Source organism: Rhinopithecus bieti, unplaced genomic scaffold (assembly GCF_001698545.2).
Source record: "Rhinopithecus bieti isolate Rb0 unplaced genomic scaffold, ASM169854v2 scaffold_12049, whole genome shotgun sequence".
NCBI lineage: Eukaryota > Metazoa > Chordata > Mammalia > Primates > Cercopithecidae > Rhinopithecus > Rhinopithecus bieti.
The window spans coordinates 1,533,428-1,549,506 of NW_016807278.1; the positions used below are offsets into that span (position 1 = coordinate 1,533,428).

The 16,079-nt window shown below is 44.9% G+C and overlaps 1 protein-coding gene across 1 annotated transcript; it reads left to right on the forward strand.

The window, feature by feature from the left end:
- Positions 1 to 1,415: 1,415 nt before the first annotated feature.
- On the forward strand, positions 1,416 to 16,079 carry CTSE (cathepsin E). The gene is made up of 9 exons (XM_017880834.1): positions 1,416 to 1,609; positions 2,271 to 2,427; positions 3,062 to 3,179; positions 4,164 to 4,282; positions 9,014 to 9,213; positions 11,255 to 11,377; positions 12,717 to 12,858; positions 12,960 to 13,058; positions 15,013 to 16,079. The coding sequence occupies exons 1-9, from the start codon at positions 1,542 to 1,544 to the stop codon at positions 15,175 to 15,177; spliced, it is 1,191 nt and encodes a 396-aa protein (XP_017736323.1). The 5' UTR covers positions 1,416 to 1,541; the 3' UTR covers positions 15,178 to 16,079.

Genomic DNA, 16,079 nt, shown 5'->3' on the forward strand with positions numbered 1-16,079 from the left:
CTCCACGTTTGCTTGTCTTTTGAACTTCAGAGATGAAAGGCAGATCCCATAGCACCGAAGAGATTTTCCAGAACACTTGCTGGTCAGGGCAGAGCTAAAGCTAAACCCAGGCCACCTACTTCCTACTGCTGAGCTAGTGCCCTCTGGAAGCATTGGCACATGGTGGTGGCCGCTGCTGCCCTGGCTAAGAGGGTCCAATTAACTTGAGTCAGGGTCAGGGTCTTCCTTCCTGTAACCCCTTCACCCCCACCCCAGGCTGTGAAGCCCCACCATCTGTTTATGAGGCGGGTGGCCACAGAGATAGGCTGATGGTGAGGGGGTTTCACACACTGCGGTAACTAAGGCCTGAGCCCCACCCACTCTCCACCCCTGTGCTTAGTCCCACTTAACAGATAGAAGATCCTATTGTCCCTGAGCACTGTTAAGGGCTGAACTCTGTCCCCCAAAATCCGTGTTGATGTCCTAACCCCTAGTACCTCAGAATGTGACTGTATTTGGAGACAGGGTCTTTAAAGAGGTATTAAGGATAAATGCAGTCATTAGGGTGAGCCCTACTCCAGTATGACTAGTGTCCTTATAAGAGGAAATGTGGACACAAACACATGCTGAGGGAAGACCCATGTGAAGACACAGAGAGAAGGTAGCCATCCGCAAGCCAAGGAGAGAGGACTCCGAAGCAACCAAGTCTGCCAGCTCCTTGATCTTGGACTTCCAGCCTCCGGAATAGTGAGAAAACAAATTTCTGTTGTTTCAGCCCCCAGTACTTTGTCGTGGCCGCTCTAGTAGACTCATGCAGGCACTTGCTCCAGACGCTGACCCCCTTGACCCTCCCTCGCTGCCCCTGCATTCTCCTCCATACACCCCTGAGCGCCAGCCCCAGATTCATCAAGTCCTTAGAGTCAGGAGAGTGGGCTCCACGAATCCGCAGCTACATTTTCCCATTTCAGGACCTTTGAGGAGTGCTGGTTTGTGCTTCAAAGTGGGCCAGGGAAGGGTAAACTGCCTTTGGAGCATTTGAGAGACTGAGAAGAGAATAAGAATCACTGAGAAAACAGACGGATGAATACTTTGAGTGAGAATCCTGCCACCCATGACAAGTCAGCTCCCACGCCTCCAGAGTCTCCAGCTAGAGCACTTGCGGTAACAGCTCAGTGGGCGCTTCCAGGCGGCCAGGGATGTGCTGCCCTCTGGATTCGTTAACACAGGGTTTCTTGGGGTCAGGGGAGGTGCCAAGGCCCTGGGAGAAGCCAAGCCTCAGAAGACCCTCTTGCTCACAGGGAATGCACGGACCCGCAAGTTCTACTCCCAGACTCACACTCCTCTTGTAGGTGGGAAAGGGACGGAGAGGTGGAGGGGGAACGCCCTGTTCCACATGCTGTATTTACTCTGGGCATGGCTAATGACTCCAGGGCCTTATCATTCAGCCCTCAGACTGGGCTGGGTAGGTCTGAGAGTTAGGGAAAGTCCGTTCCCACAGCCCTCGGGGAGAGAAGAAAGGAGCGGGCAAGGGAGAAGCTGCTGGTCGGACCGTCGGACCCACAATGAAAACGCTCCTTCTTTTGCTGCTGGTGCTCCTGGACCTGGGAGAGGCCCAAGGATCACTTCACAGGTGAGGAGACATCCCGCACTGTGTTCAGCTGGGTAGTCCCCTGCCCTGCAGCTCAGGGCTGCCCTGGGATAGGAAAGCTTACAGGGAGATGAAGAGGAGGAGAAGCTGAGGGTCTGCATCAATGCATGGAAGAGGCTTACCCAGTGGCCGCCTGTGTATGGCCTTCATCTCCAGTCCTCAACAAGTCATCCTCCTGCCTCCACCTCCACGGAGGTGTCTTCCCAAGTCCCGGGGAGCTTCTTGTGTTGCAAAAGAGCAGAAACCTGCAGTTGTGGTTTGTAGCTCAAAGCACCCCAGTACTTCCCCAGGGGACTGACCATCACTGCCTCCAAGAGTTTTCTGCACCTTTAAATCAGCCGTTCGTGATGTTCATGTAAAACTGCAGACCTCCCCACATCTTCCACTTTCCTAGAAGATCTCAAAGAGCTCAGCTCCAGGAGGGGAGCCATTTCCACTCTAAGATTCTAAGACTCTCCAGGGCAGAGATGAGGCCGGGCAGTCTGAATGGCAGAGAGGACGCTGATCCCACCTGTACCCTGCGTGCTGTCTTGCAGATCCCCCCCTCTGTCTTCTCTAGTTGGCCCCTGAGAAAATGGGATGGGAATGGGGGGAAGAGGGAGGTAGAAGTACATCTCCTCCTCACATGGGGCTTTGTCTCCAGGGTGCCCCTCAGGAGGCATCCGTCCCTCAAGAAGAAGCTGCGGGCACGGAGCCAGCTCTCTGAGTTCTGGAAATCCCAGAATTTGGACATGATCCAGTTCACGGAGTCCTGCTCAATGGACCAGAGTGCCAATGAACCCCTCATCAACTACTTGGATGTGAGGCCTCCTGGGGTCAGGGCTGGGGAGAGGTGGGAGCTGGAGGAAGGCCCAGCATCAGGGCACGGCCAGTGCCATATCAGTAGTGCTGAAGGCCATTGTGGATTTCTTCACTTGGATGGATGATCCTTGGGGACTGATTCCCTGGGTCGCCATGGAGTTGGCTAAGCAGGCCCCAATGTACCCAAATGTCAGAGCTCTCTGCAGAAGGAAAGGGCTGGGAGTGAAAGCATCATCCCACACTGAAGGCCCCTGCTTCTGCTCTCCGCTGGGCAGCTTACTGGCTGTGTACCCTTAGGCAAGTTACTTAACCTCTCCCAGCCCCAGTTCCCTAGTCTGTAAAACAGGTGGTTCTTCCTCCACTGCCTCTCCTACAATGTATTTATAAAAATCAGGTTAATGCAAGTAAAATTAAATGAAGTAGCCAGAGACTTGGTTTGATTTCCTCACTCATGGCCATTTCTCTGCTCCTTTTACCTTTCATTTTCCAGCATTGCCACTTCCTAGGCTCTGTAAACTCCAGTCTGTAGTACCCCAGGCTTTGGCCCCAGGGAGCTTTCCCTTGGCTTCCTGGTGAGTACCCTTGTCCCTCGCCACCACCCACGCCCGCTTTCCTTCTCACTCTTCCTTGCAGATGGAATACTTCGGCACTATCTCCATTGGCTCCCCACCACAGAACTTCACTGTCATCTTCGACACTGGCTCCTCCAATCTCTGGGTCCCCTCTGTGTACTGCACCAGCCCAGCCTGCAGTAAGTGGGGCCAGGAGCACCAGCAGAGAATGTCTGGGGGCCAGTTCTGGGAAGCCAAACCTAGTACTCTGGGGAAGCGGGGCTTAGGTTCCAGAAACTGGCCACTCCTGCCACACCAGCTTCCCCTCTCCATCTTTGAGTCTGCCCTGGAACTGCTTACAGCAGAGACAGAGCAAGGCCAAGGAAGAACTAAAATGTGGCTGCTGTTCAAGAGAGCAACTTCCATACAGATCAGAATTAATAGAAAGAAAGTCAATGAAAAGAGAAATCTTAGACATAATGACTCACTTCCTTTGGAACACCCAAAGGAATGTAGGGGACAGTTTAATTTAATTGGTTATTTCTGAGCAGGTAGGTTAGTTGGGTTCTAGTGTAGACAGTCTGCTTGCTTCAAGGAGGCTTGGTAGCCTTATCTCCTGGTGCACAGAGATGGGGCTGGTGGGGCACAATGGCATGGGTGGGTCCATTTGGCCACAAGTAACTCAGAGGTTTCAGCAAGGGTTGGAAAAGAAGAGCTACAGAAAGATGTCTTGTTCGATATAGGACAAGTCCCAGCGACAGAATCTCCCTGGAAACCCCAAGGCTAGAGATGTCCACGGGTTGGGAGAAAAGTTGGGAGTAATTTCCTGGGGCAATTGCTTACCCCTGAGTTTCTTTTGAAGGCCAACCTCTGACCCACAACGGGTGGCAGGGACTGTGGCTGGCGCCTGATAAATGGCACTTATCTTGGTGTGCCTCATGAGGTCATTGTGGACAATCAGATTTGCTCAGGGACAGCTGTTTGGTTTCCAATTAGGCCACATCTGTAGCTAGAGGGAAATGTAGTTGCTCACTAGGGAGGGGCATCGCCAGGCTTCTAGGGGCTCTCCCTCAGTGTTGAGAGCTAAGGGAAGAGACCCTGCCGCACTGGGGCTGGGTGGCACCAGGGCGAGGATGCAGGCAGTGAGCCGATGGCATGGGCAAGAGCAATGCACTTCTTTCCAGAGACGCACACCAGGTTCCAGCCTTCCCAGTCCAGCACGTACAGCCAGCCGGGGCAATCTTTCTCCATTCAGTATGGAACCGGGAGCTTGTCCGGGATCATTGGAGCTGACCAAGTCTCTGTGAGTGCAAGTCCTTCATCTTTTCTCTCTTGGCCAGAAACTTGGGAGACTTATTCAGAGGTCTTGGGTTTCAAAACTGCCTCAGGAATGGGTGGAAACAGGGGTTAGGACTAACTTCTAGGAGAAAGGGGGACCAACACTCCCCACCTGAGATGGTAGCAGTGGGTCAGTCTGCACAGCATGCTGCGCCCTGGGGGAGGACAGCACAGCGGCAGGAAGCAGTGCCCAGTGCACAAAGCCTGGTGACAGGGTGCACAGCTGGATCTCCAGTCTCTAGGGCATTGAGGAGATAAGACCAGGTCGCCATCTTGAAGGATAAAGAAGCCCACGTCAGCGGGCGAGGTTTGAACTCAGTAAAATAAGGGGGCAAGGTCTGAAATGGGAGCCCAGTCACAGAGCCAAGGCAGAAACCCGGTTGTCCAAAGGCCAAGGCCCAAACTGAACTCAGTGCTGAGCTCATGAGCTGTTCCTCAAACTCCCTCTGACCTCTGACCCTCTGACTCCCTCTGAAGTCCTATGGGTCCCAGAACTATGGGAATCAGACAAATGTGGGGACAGAGAACCAGGTACTTTTTCAGGCTTATAGACAGCAATATATGCCTGGGCCTTGGGAGAAACAGAGGTTGACCTATTCCTGGCGAGCATTGGTCCATGAGGGGGTATTCCCGAGGCCAGCAGGGCACAGCTTTCATCAACATCCCTTAGAGTGGGTGGAGTAGGACATATTATCAGCTGAAAGAATGCCAGAAGCAGAAAAACACCATCTATGTAAAAATATCATAAAAAGATAAAACAATGCACTGCATTTTCTATTGGAACTATTTGTGTGTGTGTGCATACACACATTACATATATAATATATAATATCCATATGTATGAATATATAATATATAGTATACTATATATATCATCTGTATATTTTATATAGATATAATATATATTAGATATAATCTATAATAATTGCATAATTTTATTATATGATATATATTATGATATGTAATACATTATATATTAATTATATAAACATATAAGTATATAATGTTATTATATTATAACATGTTTGTGTTATATATTTAATATGTTGTGTAAATTAATATATAATATGCTAATCTATTATATAAATATTAAATAACATGTCATATATGTAATGTGATATATTATATGATAATAATTAATATATTATTATGACATATACTATAACATTGTATATCTAATTACAATCATATATATAAAAAGTACAAATAACTATTTAGAGGCTATATCCCAAACCTGAATCCTCACAGTAACCTCTGAGATGCAGGGAAGCACTGAAACGGGAAAGAAAGGGAATTCGAGCCATATGCTTGTTCACCTATCTGTTGGGCTTCACCTGGCTTGTGTAGGGCAGCAGCCAAGCCCACAGCAATGTTCAGCTGCACTGTCCTTCCCTCAGTTTTTCGACTCCAGGGCCCAGGTGCACTTACCGTCTATAATGAACTCACAGATTTTTGCTGCAGAACATTCCCCATCATTGAGATGGAGACTTGGGGAAAAGGGAGAAACAATGCCGGGTTCCATCCACCCTCACACTCCTGGTTCCAACGGCCCCTTATCTCTCCCATCTTGAATCTATTTCCCTTTCTGCTGTAGCAGACGTAACAGCAGTCTGCAGCACCAGGCCAGAAAACAGTACACTGTTTAGCTAGCACCCACAGTTGCCTATAATCAATATCCAAGTATCCATATCCATTTCATCTATATCTATAGTACCTTCCTAATGCTCTGCTTCTCTTATCAAAACCCTGACTGACGTAATAAAGAAGGACATGCCAAATGTGAATAAGCTAATGCAGCCCTTAAAGGACGTTTAGCCTAGAAATGCATGTATATTAGAGAAATGCTAATATCAATTACTAAGGTTCCATTTCAAGAAACAATAACAAGAAAATGAGCAAACCATAAACAAACAATAGTAATCAAACCCAAAGAAATCAAAAGAAGGAAATAATAAAAGAGTAGAATGGGACATAATGAAATAGAAAAATCACACAGGAAATTAACAAAAGCCAAGAATTAATTATTGCAACGGAATAAAATTGGTTAACCTCTGACATGAATAATTAAGAAAAAAGAAAAGAAAATACCACTTAACATATTAAAATGAAAAGAGAACCTAAAGTTATCAAGAATAATTTTATATGATACATTTTAACAATCTTCAAAAATCAACAAATGCCTTGAGAAAATAGCACACCAAACTATGCAAAAACAAAAGTTAGAAAATGGAATCTTTTAAAAGATATACTCTGTTATTAAAAAATCCTTCCACAAAAAACATAAACTCCCACAAAGAAAAGCCTCAACTGATAATCTTCTACACTAAAAAAAAAAAAATTTCACAAAGTCCTTCCAGATATTTGATAAAGTAAAACACTTTATAACTCATTTTATGAAACCAGCATAACTTTAATAATGAAACTTGAAAAGGACATTATAACAAAAGAAAATATAAAATTACAGACCAATCTTTCTCTCATGAATGTAGATGCAAAAGTTCTAAATGAAATACTAGCAAATAAAATCTTGTGGTGTATAAAAAGATAATACATCTTAACCAAGGGTCATCTTTCTAGGAATTTATCATTTAGCAGAATAAAAGGAGAGAAATCATATGACCAATATGATTATATTAATAGATTAATAACATTCAACATCTATTCATGACAAGAAAAACCCTTAGCAAACTAGGAATAGAAAGTAACTCCCTTAATCTGATAAAGATGAAGGGCTTCATCTACAAAGAAGCCCACAGCAAACTTTACACTTAATGGTGAATTGTCGAGAGACTTCTCCATACGATCAAGAATGAGACAGGGACACTCAATCTCACCACTTCTATTCCACATTGTACTGAAAATCCTAGCCAGTGCAACAAGAAAAAAAGAAATGAAGAACATTAAGATGGAAAAGGAAGAAATAACACTGTCGTTTTTAATGTATGACAAGATTCCATAAGTAGAAAATCCAAAAATATCTACAGAAAGGATATTGGGATTAATATGTGAACTTAGCAAAGTTGCTGGATATGAGGTCAACATAAAAAAATCATTTAGGGCCAGGCATGGTGGCTCACACCTGTAATCCCAGCACTTTGGGAGGCTGAGACGGGTGGATCACAAGGTCAGGAGTTTGAGACCAGCCTGACCAACATGGTGAGACCCTGTCTTTACTAAAAATACAAAAATTAGCCAGGCGTGGTGGCGCACGCCTGTAGTCCCAGTTACTCAGGAGGCTGAGGCAGAAGAATTGCTTGAACCCAGGAGGCAGAGGTTGCAGTGAACCGAGATCATGCCACGGCACTCCAGCCCAGGTGACAGAATGAGACTCTGTCTCAAAGAAAAATCATTTGGATTTATATATGCAGGTTGTGGATCCTTATCACAAATATTTGGGACTGGAAGTCTTTTAGGTTTTAAATTTTTTCAGATTTTGAAATATTTGCATTACACTTACCAGTTTAGTATCCCAAATCTGAAAATCCATAATCTGTAATACTCCAGTGAGCATTTTCTTTTAGCGTCATGTTGGCACTCAAAAAGTTTTGGATTTTGAAGCACTTCAGTTTCAGATTTTCAGATTTGTGATGCTCAACCTGTAGCAAGTAAAACAAATGGCAAATAGATTTTTAATGACACTATAACACCATCAAAACCATAGCTACTTTGAAGCACATTTAACCAAAAAAAAGTGCAAGAACTCTACTCTGATAATAGAAACGTTTACTAAATAAAAGTAAAAGACTTGCATAAAAATCACAAATGTTACTGAATAAAATTAAAAGAAGACCTGTATTGAAAACTAAACCATGCTCATAGACTGAATGACTCTGTTTTATTTAAAAGTCAATTTTTTTCAAATTGATCTATAGAGCCAATTTTATTCCAATTAAAACAAGAGCATCTTTTCTTAGAAATTGACAAACTGATTCTAACATTTATATGGATATGTAATACACCAAAACAACCTTGCTGAAGAAAAACACTGGTAAATATTAAGATTTATTATAAAGTTACAGCAATATAGATGTGTGGTGTTGGCAAAGAATTTTAAAAATATACAAATGGAACAGAACAGAAAACACAAAACCTATCCACACAGTCATCTGATTTATGTTGAACATGACACTGCGGTATGTGGAGGAAATGATGGTATATTTATTAAGTAGTGCCAGGTCATATGAATATCCAGATAGAAAAAAATAAATCTTGACTCCTACCTTACACATTACTACATTTCAGATAGACTCCAGATCTCAATGTGAAAGGTAAACAATAAAGCTTTTAGAAGAAAACATGGGAAAATGTTTTCAAAATCTTAGGGTAGGCAAAATTTTCTGAAACAAGTTACAAAAAAACAGTGTGCAATAAGCACAATGTTGAGTGATACCAAAGAGTTCATACGGGATGATTCCATTTATATAAAATCCAAAAAATAGGCAAAACCAATATACGCTATTAGAAGTCAGGAGACTGGCTCTTCTTGAGTAGGGGCGCAATGATTGGCAGGTGCATGAGGGCTTCTGAGGTTTTGGAATGTTCTGTTTCTTGAGAATATAGCAAGCATCTTTGTGCTTATTTAGTCAAGGAAAGTTGGGAAGGAGAAGAATTAGCTTCAAGACAGAGGAGAATCCAGGAATCAAACTCTTTGCCAGCAATCCCCTGTGCCATTTTCCTGTGGGCTTTCTCCTGCCAGGTGGAAGGACTGACCGTGGTTGGCCAGCAGTTTGGAGAAAGTGTCACAGAGCCAGGCCAGACCTTTGTGGATGCAGAGTTTGATGGAATTCTGGGCCTGGGATACCCCTCCTTGGCTGTGGGAGGAGTGACTCCAGTGTTTGACAACATGATGGCTCAGAACCTGGTGGACTTGCCAATGTTTTCTGTCTACATGAGCAGGTAAGACCCATCAAGACTGTGAGGTTAAAGTCAGTTATAACTATAGGGAGACAACACATGCACTTGACTTAGCCATCAAAAGACCTGGTTGGGGTCTTTAGCTTGGTCTATTATCAGCTGTGTGATCTTAGTCAAAACATTTAACCTCTCTGAATATCGAGGAAATGGGATTTGCTTCATCAAGTAGTTGTGAAAGCACTTTGTAAACTCTACTACACTGGCTTAAATTTAAGGAATCTCTGGGATTGGTTCTTCATTGATGCTGTCACTAAATATCAAGCTCCTATTATATGCTGTGTATGATGCTCACACTGGGGACACAGTGAAACAAGAAAGACAGCACCTGCAGGAGGAACAGGCAGAAAAAAATGAAAAGTTAAGCTGACAATAAAATAATTGCATACTGATGGATGAATAAACAAAATGTGGCATATCCAAACAATCAAATATTATTCAGCCTCAGAAAGGAAGAAAATTCCGAGATATGCTACAATACAGAAGAAACTTGAGGACATAATGCAAAGTGAAATAAGCTAGTCATAAAAAGATAAATACTGTATGATTCCACTTAGGTGAGGTGCCTAGAGTAGTCAAATTCGCAGGCAGAAAGTGGACTGCCAGTTGCCAGGGCCTGGGGAGGGGAAGTGAGGAGTTCTTAAACCATTGTTGATGGCCTAATGGGTATAAAATTCCAGTTCTGTAAAATGAAAGGTCTGGATTTTATACAGTGTGCACATACTTAACACTACTGAATTGTAGACTCAAAAATAGGTAAGATAGTACATTTCATGTTACTATTTTTACAACATTTTTAAAAATTGCATTGTTGTTGGAAAAGGTCATGAGGCTCACACGTTTCTAGGCACTCTTGCCCGGCATCCTTGGAGGGTCATCTCCTCTTCCTCCTTACACAGGAAAGTGATTTCTGACCTTCCTGACTTCTTCCAGGTCAGACCTGGCCTGCATTCACCCTGTTTCAGCACAAGCCCATTCCTCTCTTTCCCCTCTCCCACACGGAGGGTCCTGGATTTTCCCTATCAAGCTGTGCTTCCTCTCCAGCATGACGGCACTCAGGACCAGGCCTAGGCAGAGCTGTGAGTGAGAAAGGCAGGTTGTCTAGACACTTCTGCTTCCCCTTGCAGAACTTCCTTTTCCCGTCGCCTGGGAAAAGTGGGCTGTAATGGGGAATATCGAGGTTTGGCAGTCAGACCAACCTGGATTTGAATCCTGCCACTTACATTGCTTCATTTCACTGAGGCTCAGTTTCTTCCACGGACCACTAGGTTGATGTGAGTTAAGTAAGTTTAGATAGACAAAATGCCCAGTACAGGGCCTTGCACCAAGGTAATCAACAAATGTGAGTTCCTTTCCCCACTCCCTCTCTAAAACCACTGTCCTAAAATTCCTGCAGGTATTCCCTTCTCTCCCTCTTTACTACCCTGATTTCAGTTTTGTATCTTTCTGATCCTTTTCTTCCTCAAAATGAATCTGTCTTAGGTCCGATTTCTCCAGAATCTTGCTAGGTTCCAGAACATAATCTGAGATATCGATACCAATGAAAATAAGTGTTCAAGCTCTAGTAAGTCATGATACATTCAAATCAGCCTCTTTGCCTTAACATGATGAGTGAAGAACACAAAAACACCAGGTGCTGTCACAACCGTAGTGGGGAAGATACCTTGGGAAAAGGTGTCTTTGGGGGTTGCTTCAAGTCACACAGTGTGTACCCACCCAGGATGGTCCTGGTCTTGGTTCTGAATGACAGACCTGCTGGCCCCATTTCCCAACTCCTTAACCTTTTTATCCAAGAAGCAGAAGGACATTCACAAATGGTCAAGGGGAGCTGTTTCTAATCTTGTGTCAAAAAGGCCCAGACCAATCCACTTGCAGTAGTCAGAGTCCTGGTCTCAAAGCCTAGGCTAATGTTTCTGCCTACCTGGCTGCTTGGTATGAGACCAAGAAGCAAAGTGTCTTAGCTGAGGCTCACCCCTAGAGTTTTGCAGTGGCCCTTCCTGGACAGTTTGTATTTCTCTCCATGTAGTAACCCAGAAGGTGGTGCGGGGAGTGAGCTGATTTTCGGAGGCTACGACCACTCACATTTCTCTGGGAGCCTGAATTGGGTCCCAGTCACCAAGCAAGGCTACTGGCAGATTGCGCTGGATAAGTGAGTATTCCCCATGAAGTAGTTACAGTACTAGGAGTAAACTCAAGAGGCACAACTCAAACGGAATTAACTGAAAAACCACTGGTCGCTAGCAGAGGATGCCAGAAGCTTACTGTGGTTGAAGGTATGGAGGTGCTGAGCAAGTGTGCAGGAAGGGACCTCTGTAACCAGGGCAGCAGACAAAGCTTCCTTCCTTGTACATGTGGCGTGCCTTTAATTCAACAGACAGTCAATACTAGTGCACAGCCTGCTCCCCTTTGTTCTTTCAACACTGACACACAAGGCAAGGGATGAGTAACATGGGGGTTTGCACAGGTGAATTGGATTCAGATCTTGCCCTCAAAAAACTTGTACAGAAGATGAGATGCACCCAAACTGCTATCCTATAAAATGGAAGGTGGTCAGTGCTCCAAGAGAGGTGCCATCAACGTGGTCCAGCAGACAGGCACGACAGCTTCTATCTGAAGAACCCTCCAGTGCATCATGGAGGGGATTACATTGAAACTGAGCCGGGAAATATATACAGTATCTGGGCATGAAGTGGGACTACATGCCTGCCTCATACCTAGTGCTGTGCTAGACAATGCAGGAATTGGAAAAGTGCAGTTCAAGTTTCAATTTAGCTAGGATTGAGTTCCTGCAAGGTATCAGGCATTAGGAATGCAAAAAATAAAAGGTCTCAATGCTCACTGTCTATTGAGGGTTTTTCACACTGTAGGAATTCACCTATTTATGGGTCATGACATCATTTTAGAAGATCTTGACCAGGCGTGGTGGCTCACACCTGTAATCCCAGGACTTTGGGAGGCCGAGGCAGGTGGATCACAAGGTCAAGAGACTCAGACCATCCTTGCCAACATGGTGAAACACTGTCTCTACTAAAAATACAAAAATTAGCCAGGCATGGTGCCACACACCTGTAGTCCCAGTTACTCGGGAAGCTGAGGTAGGAGAATCACTTGAACCTGGGAGGCAAAGGTTGCAGTGAGCTGAGGTCGAGCCACTGCACTCCAGCCTAGGCGACAGAGTGAGACTCCATCTCAAATAAATAAATAAATAAATAAGATCATAAGATCATGACCTACACTTTTTGATGAATTGGAATGTAGTAGAAAATACCAGAGTGCACTTCAATTGCATGAATGGGTGTGTGTGTGCACTGGGTCAAGAAGTAAACAGATTTCTTCCTATGGATCTCAGTAGAAAACAACAGAGTAACATTCATATGGTGGGGGGAAATCATTAATGTGCTCCAGGTGCTAGAGAGCCCACAAAAGAGTGGGAGTTTCCTAGGAGCCAGGGGAGGGAAGGTGGGCTGACTGCAACCCTGTCGCCTCAGCATCCAGGTGGGAGGCACTGTGATGTTCTGCTCCGAGGGTTGCCAGGCCATTGTGGACACAGGGACTTCCCTCATCACTGGCCCTCCCGACAAGATTAAGCAGCTGCAAAATGCCATCGGGGCAGCCCCCGTGGATGGAGAAGTGAGTGCCTGCCTGGGGAAGGGAATGGTGGGGGCAGGAGAGCCAGGCCTTCTCTTGGGAGGTGGGAAGGCTCTAAATGGATCTTCCATATTGGGTTTTAGTATGCTGTGGAGTGTGCCAACCTTAATGTCATGCCGGATGTCACCTTCACCATCAACGGAGTCCCCTACACCCTCAGCCCAACTGCCTACACCCTGCTGGTAAGAACTGTTTCCTTATTCTGCAGGCCACAAGGCCCTCCCCACATGCCTACCACTTCCCCTTTTCAGTCGCCTGCACTTTGCCTGCGTTTACCCTAAGCCCCGCCCTGCATTTGTTCTACTCTGAGGTGGCATCACCTCTGGGAGGGACACAGCTGCCTTTGATGGAAAGACTATGGGGCTTGTTCTAATTTCCACTTCTGCCGTGAAGCAGTAGTAAAATTCGGGCAAGCCATTTAAGGAAGTCTTCTGATATTGCCATGTAGGACTTTTCAACTGACAGAGTTTAATCTCCTCTACCACCAGGTCAGACTGGAGCTATTACTATCTCATTTTATAGGTGAGAATATCGAGACTCAGAGAGTCAAATAAATGGTTCAAGATATGAGCTGTTTGCAGGGAGGAGTGGAGAATAAGATTATATTTGTTCTAACATTCAAATTAACGTTCCTCCTCTAGCAAGAAAATGTCTTTTGTTGCAGTAAATTCTCAAGTTTGTAGGGTGAAGTAGAAAGGGAACTCCTGGACCTTTTGGACACCTGTGAGCACTTCACACCACAGTTGGTCTGAATTTCCAGCATTGTAGGTATTTGGCACTACACTTCAACACACTAATTTTTCCAAGAGTCACTGACAGCATCAGGGTAACTGCATCAGAAGAGAGGTGCTAAGGTAGAGACTGAGGGCTTCAGTCCTACCCCTAAGCCTCTATTAACTCCTTCCCAAAGCCACCAACAGACAATCCAAATAAAAACAAGTGTTTGTTTTAAAACACGGCTTCATGGTAAGTCCCCTAAGCTCCTGCCACATAGGGATTCTGGAGCTGCCGCTGTCAGCACCACACTAGGACCAGTGAGACATTTAGACTGAGCCCTGTTCATCAGTCCACATGCCCATCACACCCTAGCACCCCCACACTCTCACCTTAACCCATGTGAGTTGAGTCCCTGCCCAGGTGGAAATCATTGATGTGCTCCAGGCGCTGGAGAGCCCAAAAAAGAGTGGGAGTTTCCTAGAAGCCAGGGGAGGGGAGGTGTGTGGTTCTTTCCCAGTACGGTGTGTGGTTCCTTTAGAAGATCATTTTAGAAGATCATGACCTGACCAAGCGTGGTGACTCACACCTGTAATCCCAGGACTTTGGAAGGCCGAGGCAGGTGGATCACAAGGTCTTATGCTGGTTCTTTCCCAGTATGGTGCATGGTTCTTTCCCACCAGCAGATTTCAATCAGAGTCACCTCAATCCATCAAAACTGCTGTAAAAACGTTGACTTTTCATGTCCTTCCTCTCAAGAAGTCTCCCTGAACCCTCTGCAAATTTTCCCACACCCTCTTCAGCAACTTCAAATTTCAAGTCGTTGGAAAGACCACACTTGCCTGGTAGAGCACGTCTTTGCCAAACAAAAAATTAAGATTGGAGAAGGTGATACTCTTCTCTTGAACAAGGGATGCCTACTTGCCTCATCTAAAGGGGGTCACTCAAATGTTTGTTCCCAGAACATCAACAAGAAAATAGCAGTGGGTAGCCACTAACAGAGTTCTTTCTCTCCCTTAACAAAAACCAAGCTGAGCTTCACTAGAAACCAAAGAAACCAGAATTTAAACCAAGGTCTTCCGGTGCCAACAGTTTTGCTCTTCTAGCCATGCAACAAAGGTTTCCCAGTTGTAAAATGATGGTGGTGGGGACAGGTGGAAGTATATAACAGATGAACCATTCTCAAAATTGTAGAACATAGACCCCAGGCCCATAAGAATGGACTTGTGTAGACAAACAATTTATTGAGAAAACTAGGGTAGGGACATATGAAGCAGGAGGAAGAACCCACTGACCAAAATGGTGGAACCCACCAGCTGTCCAAGGCCATCCAGTGCCAGCCACCACCACCACACAGGCAGCCTCCAGGGAGCACTACTTCCTTCTTCCCCATGTCATTTGCATCCTTTTTTCCAACCCCAGGACTTCGTGGATGGAATGCAGTTCTGCAGCAGCGGCTTTCAAGGACTTGACATCTACCCTCCAGCTGGGCCCCTCTGGATCCTGGGGGATGTCTTCATTCGACAGTTTTACTCGGTCTTCGACCGTGGGAATAACCGTGTGGGACTGGCCCCAGCAGTCCCCTAAGGAGGGGCCTGGTGTCTGTGCCTGCCTGTCTGACACCCCTTGAATCTGTTAGGTTAGGGCATTCTTTACACCTGTAAAAAGTTATTTTCCAGAGAATGTAACTGTTTCCAGGGTTGCAACTTGAATTAAGACCAAACAGAACATGAGAACACACACACACACACATTTCACACATACACACCACTCCCACCACGGTCATGATGGAGGAATTAAGTTGTATATCCATATTTTTATTGACTTTTGATTATGAAAATCAAAAAAATTTCATGTTTGATTATGAAAATCTCCAAACATATGTACAAGCAGAGATCATGGTATAATAAATCCCTATGCAACTCCACTCAGCTCTGACAACCCATCCACACGGCCAGGCCTGTTTATCTACACTGCTGCCCACTCCTCCAGCTCCATATGCTGTACCTGGATTATTTTGAAGCAAATTCCAAGCATTACATCATTTTGTACATAAATATTTCTAACGTCCTTAAATTTAAATATACAGTTGGAATTCAAGCATCTCCCATTGTCCCACAAATGTTTGGCTGTTTTTGTAGTTGGATTGTTTGTATTAGGATTCAAGCAACGCCTATAAATTGCATTTATTTGAAATGTCTATAGGTGTCTTTCCTTCTAAGGAGTTTAGCACATTTGAAACGTTCCTGGAATCCCGAGGTGTCATTTGACATAGTTCTCTGAACTTATCTTTCCTATAAAATGGTAGCTAGATCTGGAGGTCTGGTTGGTTTTGTGGCAAAAATACTTCCTAGATGGTGCTGGGTACTTCCTGTGGTATCCCGTCAGGAGGCAGATAATGCTGGTGCCTCTCTATCGGCGATGTTAAGACTGATGGGTGGGTTTGGAGTTATTGGCTTCAATCATTCATTACAAAGTTCAGCATTTTA

Bases quoted from the DNA above. Each gene is read 5' to 3' on its own strand.
- CTSE (XM_017880834.1), top strand. From the start codon at position 1,542: ATGAAAACGCTCCTTCTTTTGCTGCTGGTGCTCCTGGACCTGGGAGAG. The intron at 3,180-4,163 runs GTAAGTGGGGCC...ACTTCTTTCCAG, and splicing joins CTGCACCAGCCCAGCCTGCA to AGACGCACACCAGGTTCCAG. The intron at 11,378-12,716 runs GTGAGTATTCCC...CTGTCGCCTCAG, and splicing joins TGGCAGATTGCGCTGGATAA to CATCCAGGTGGGAGGCACTG.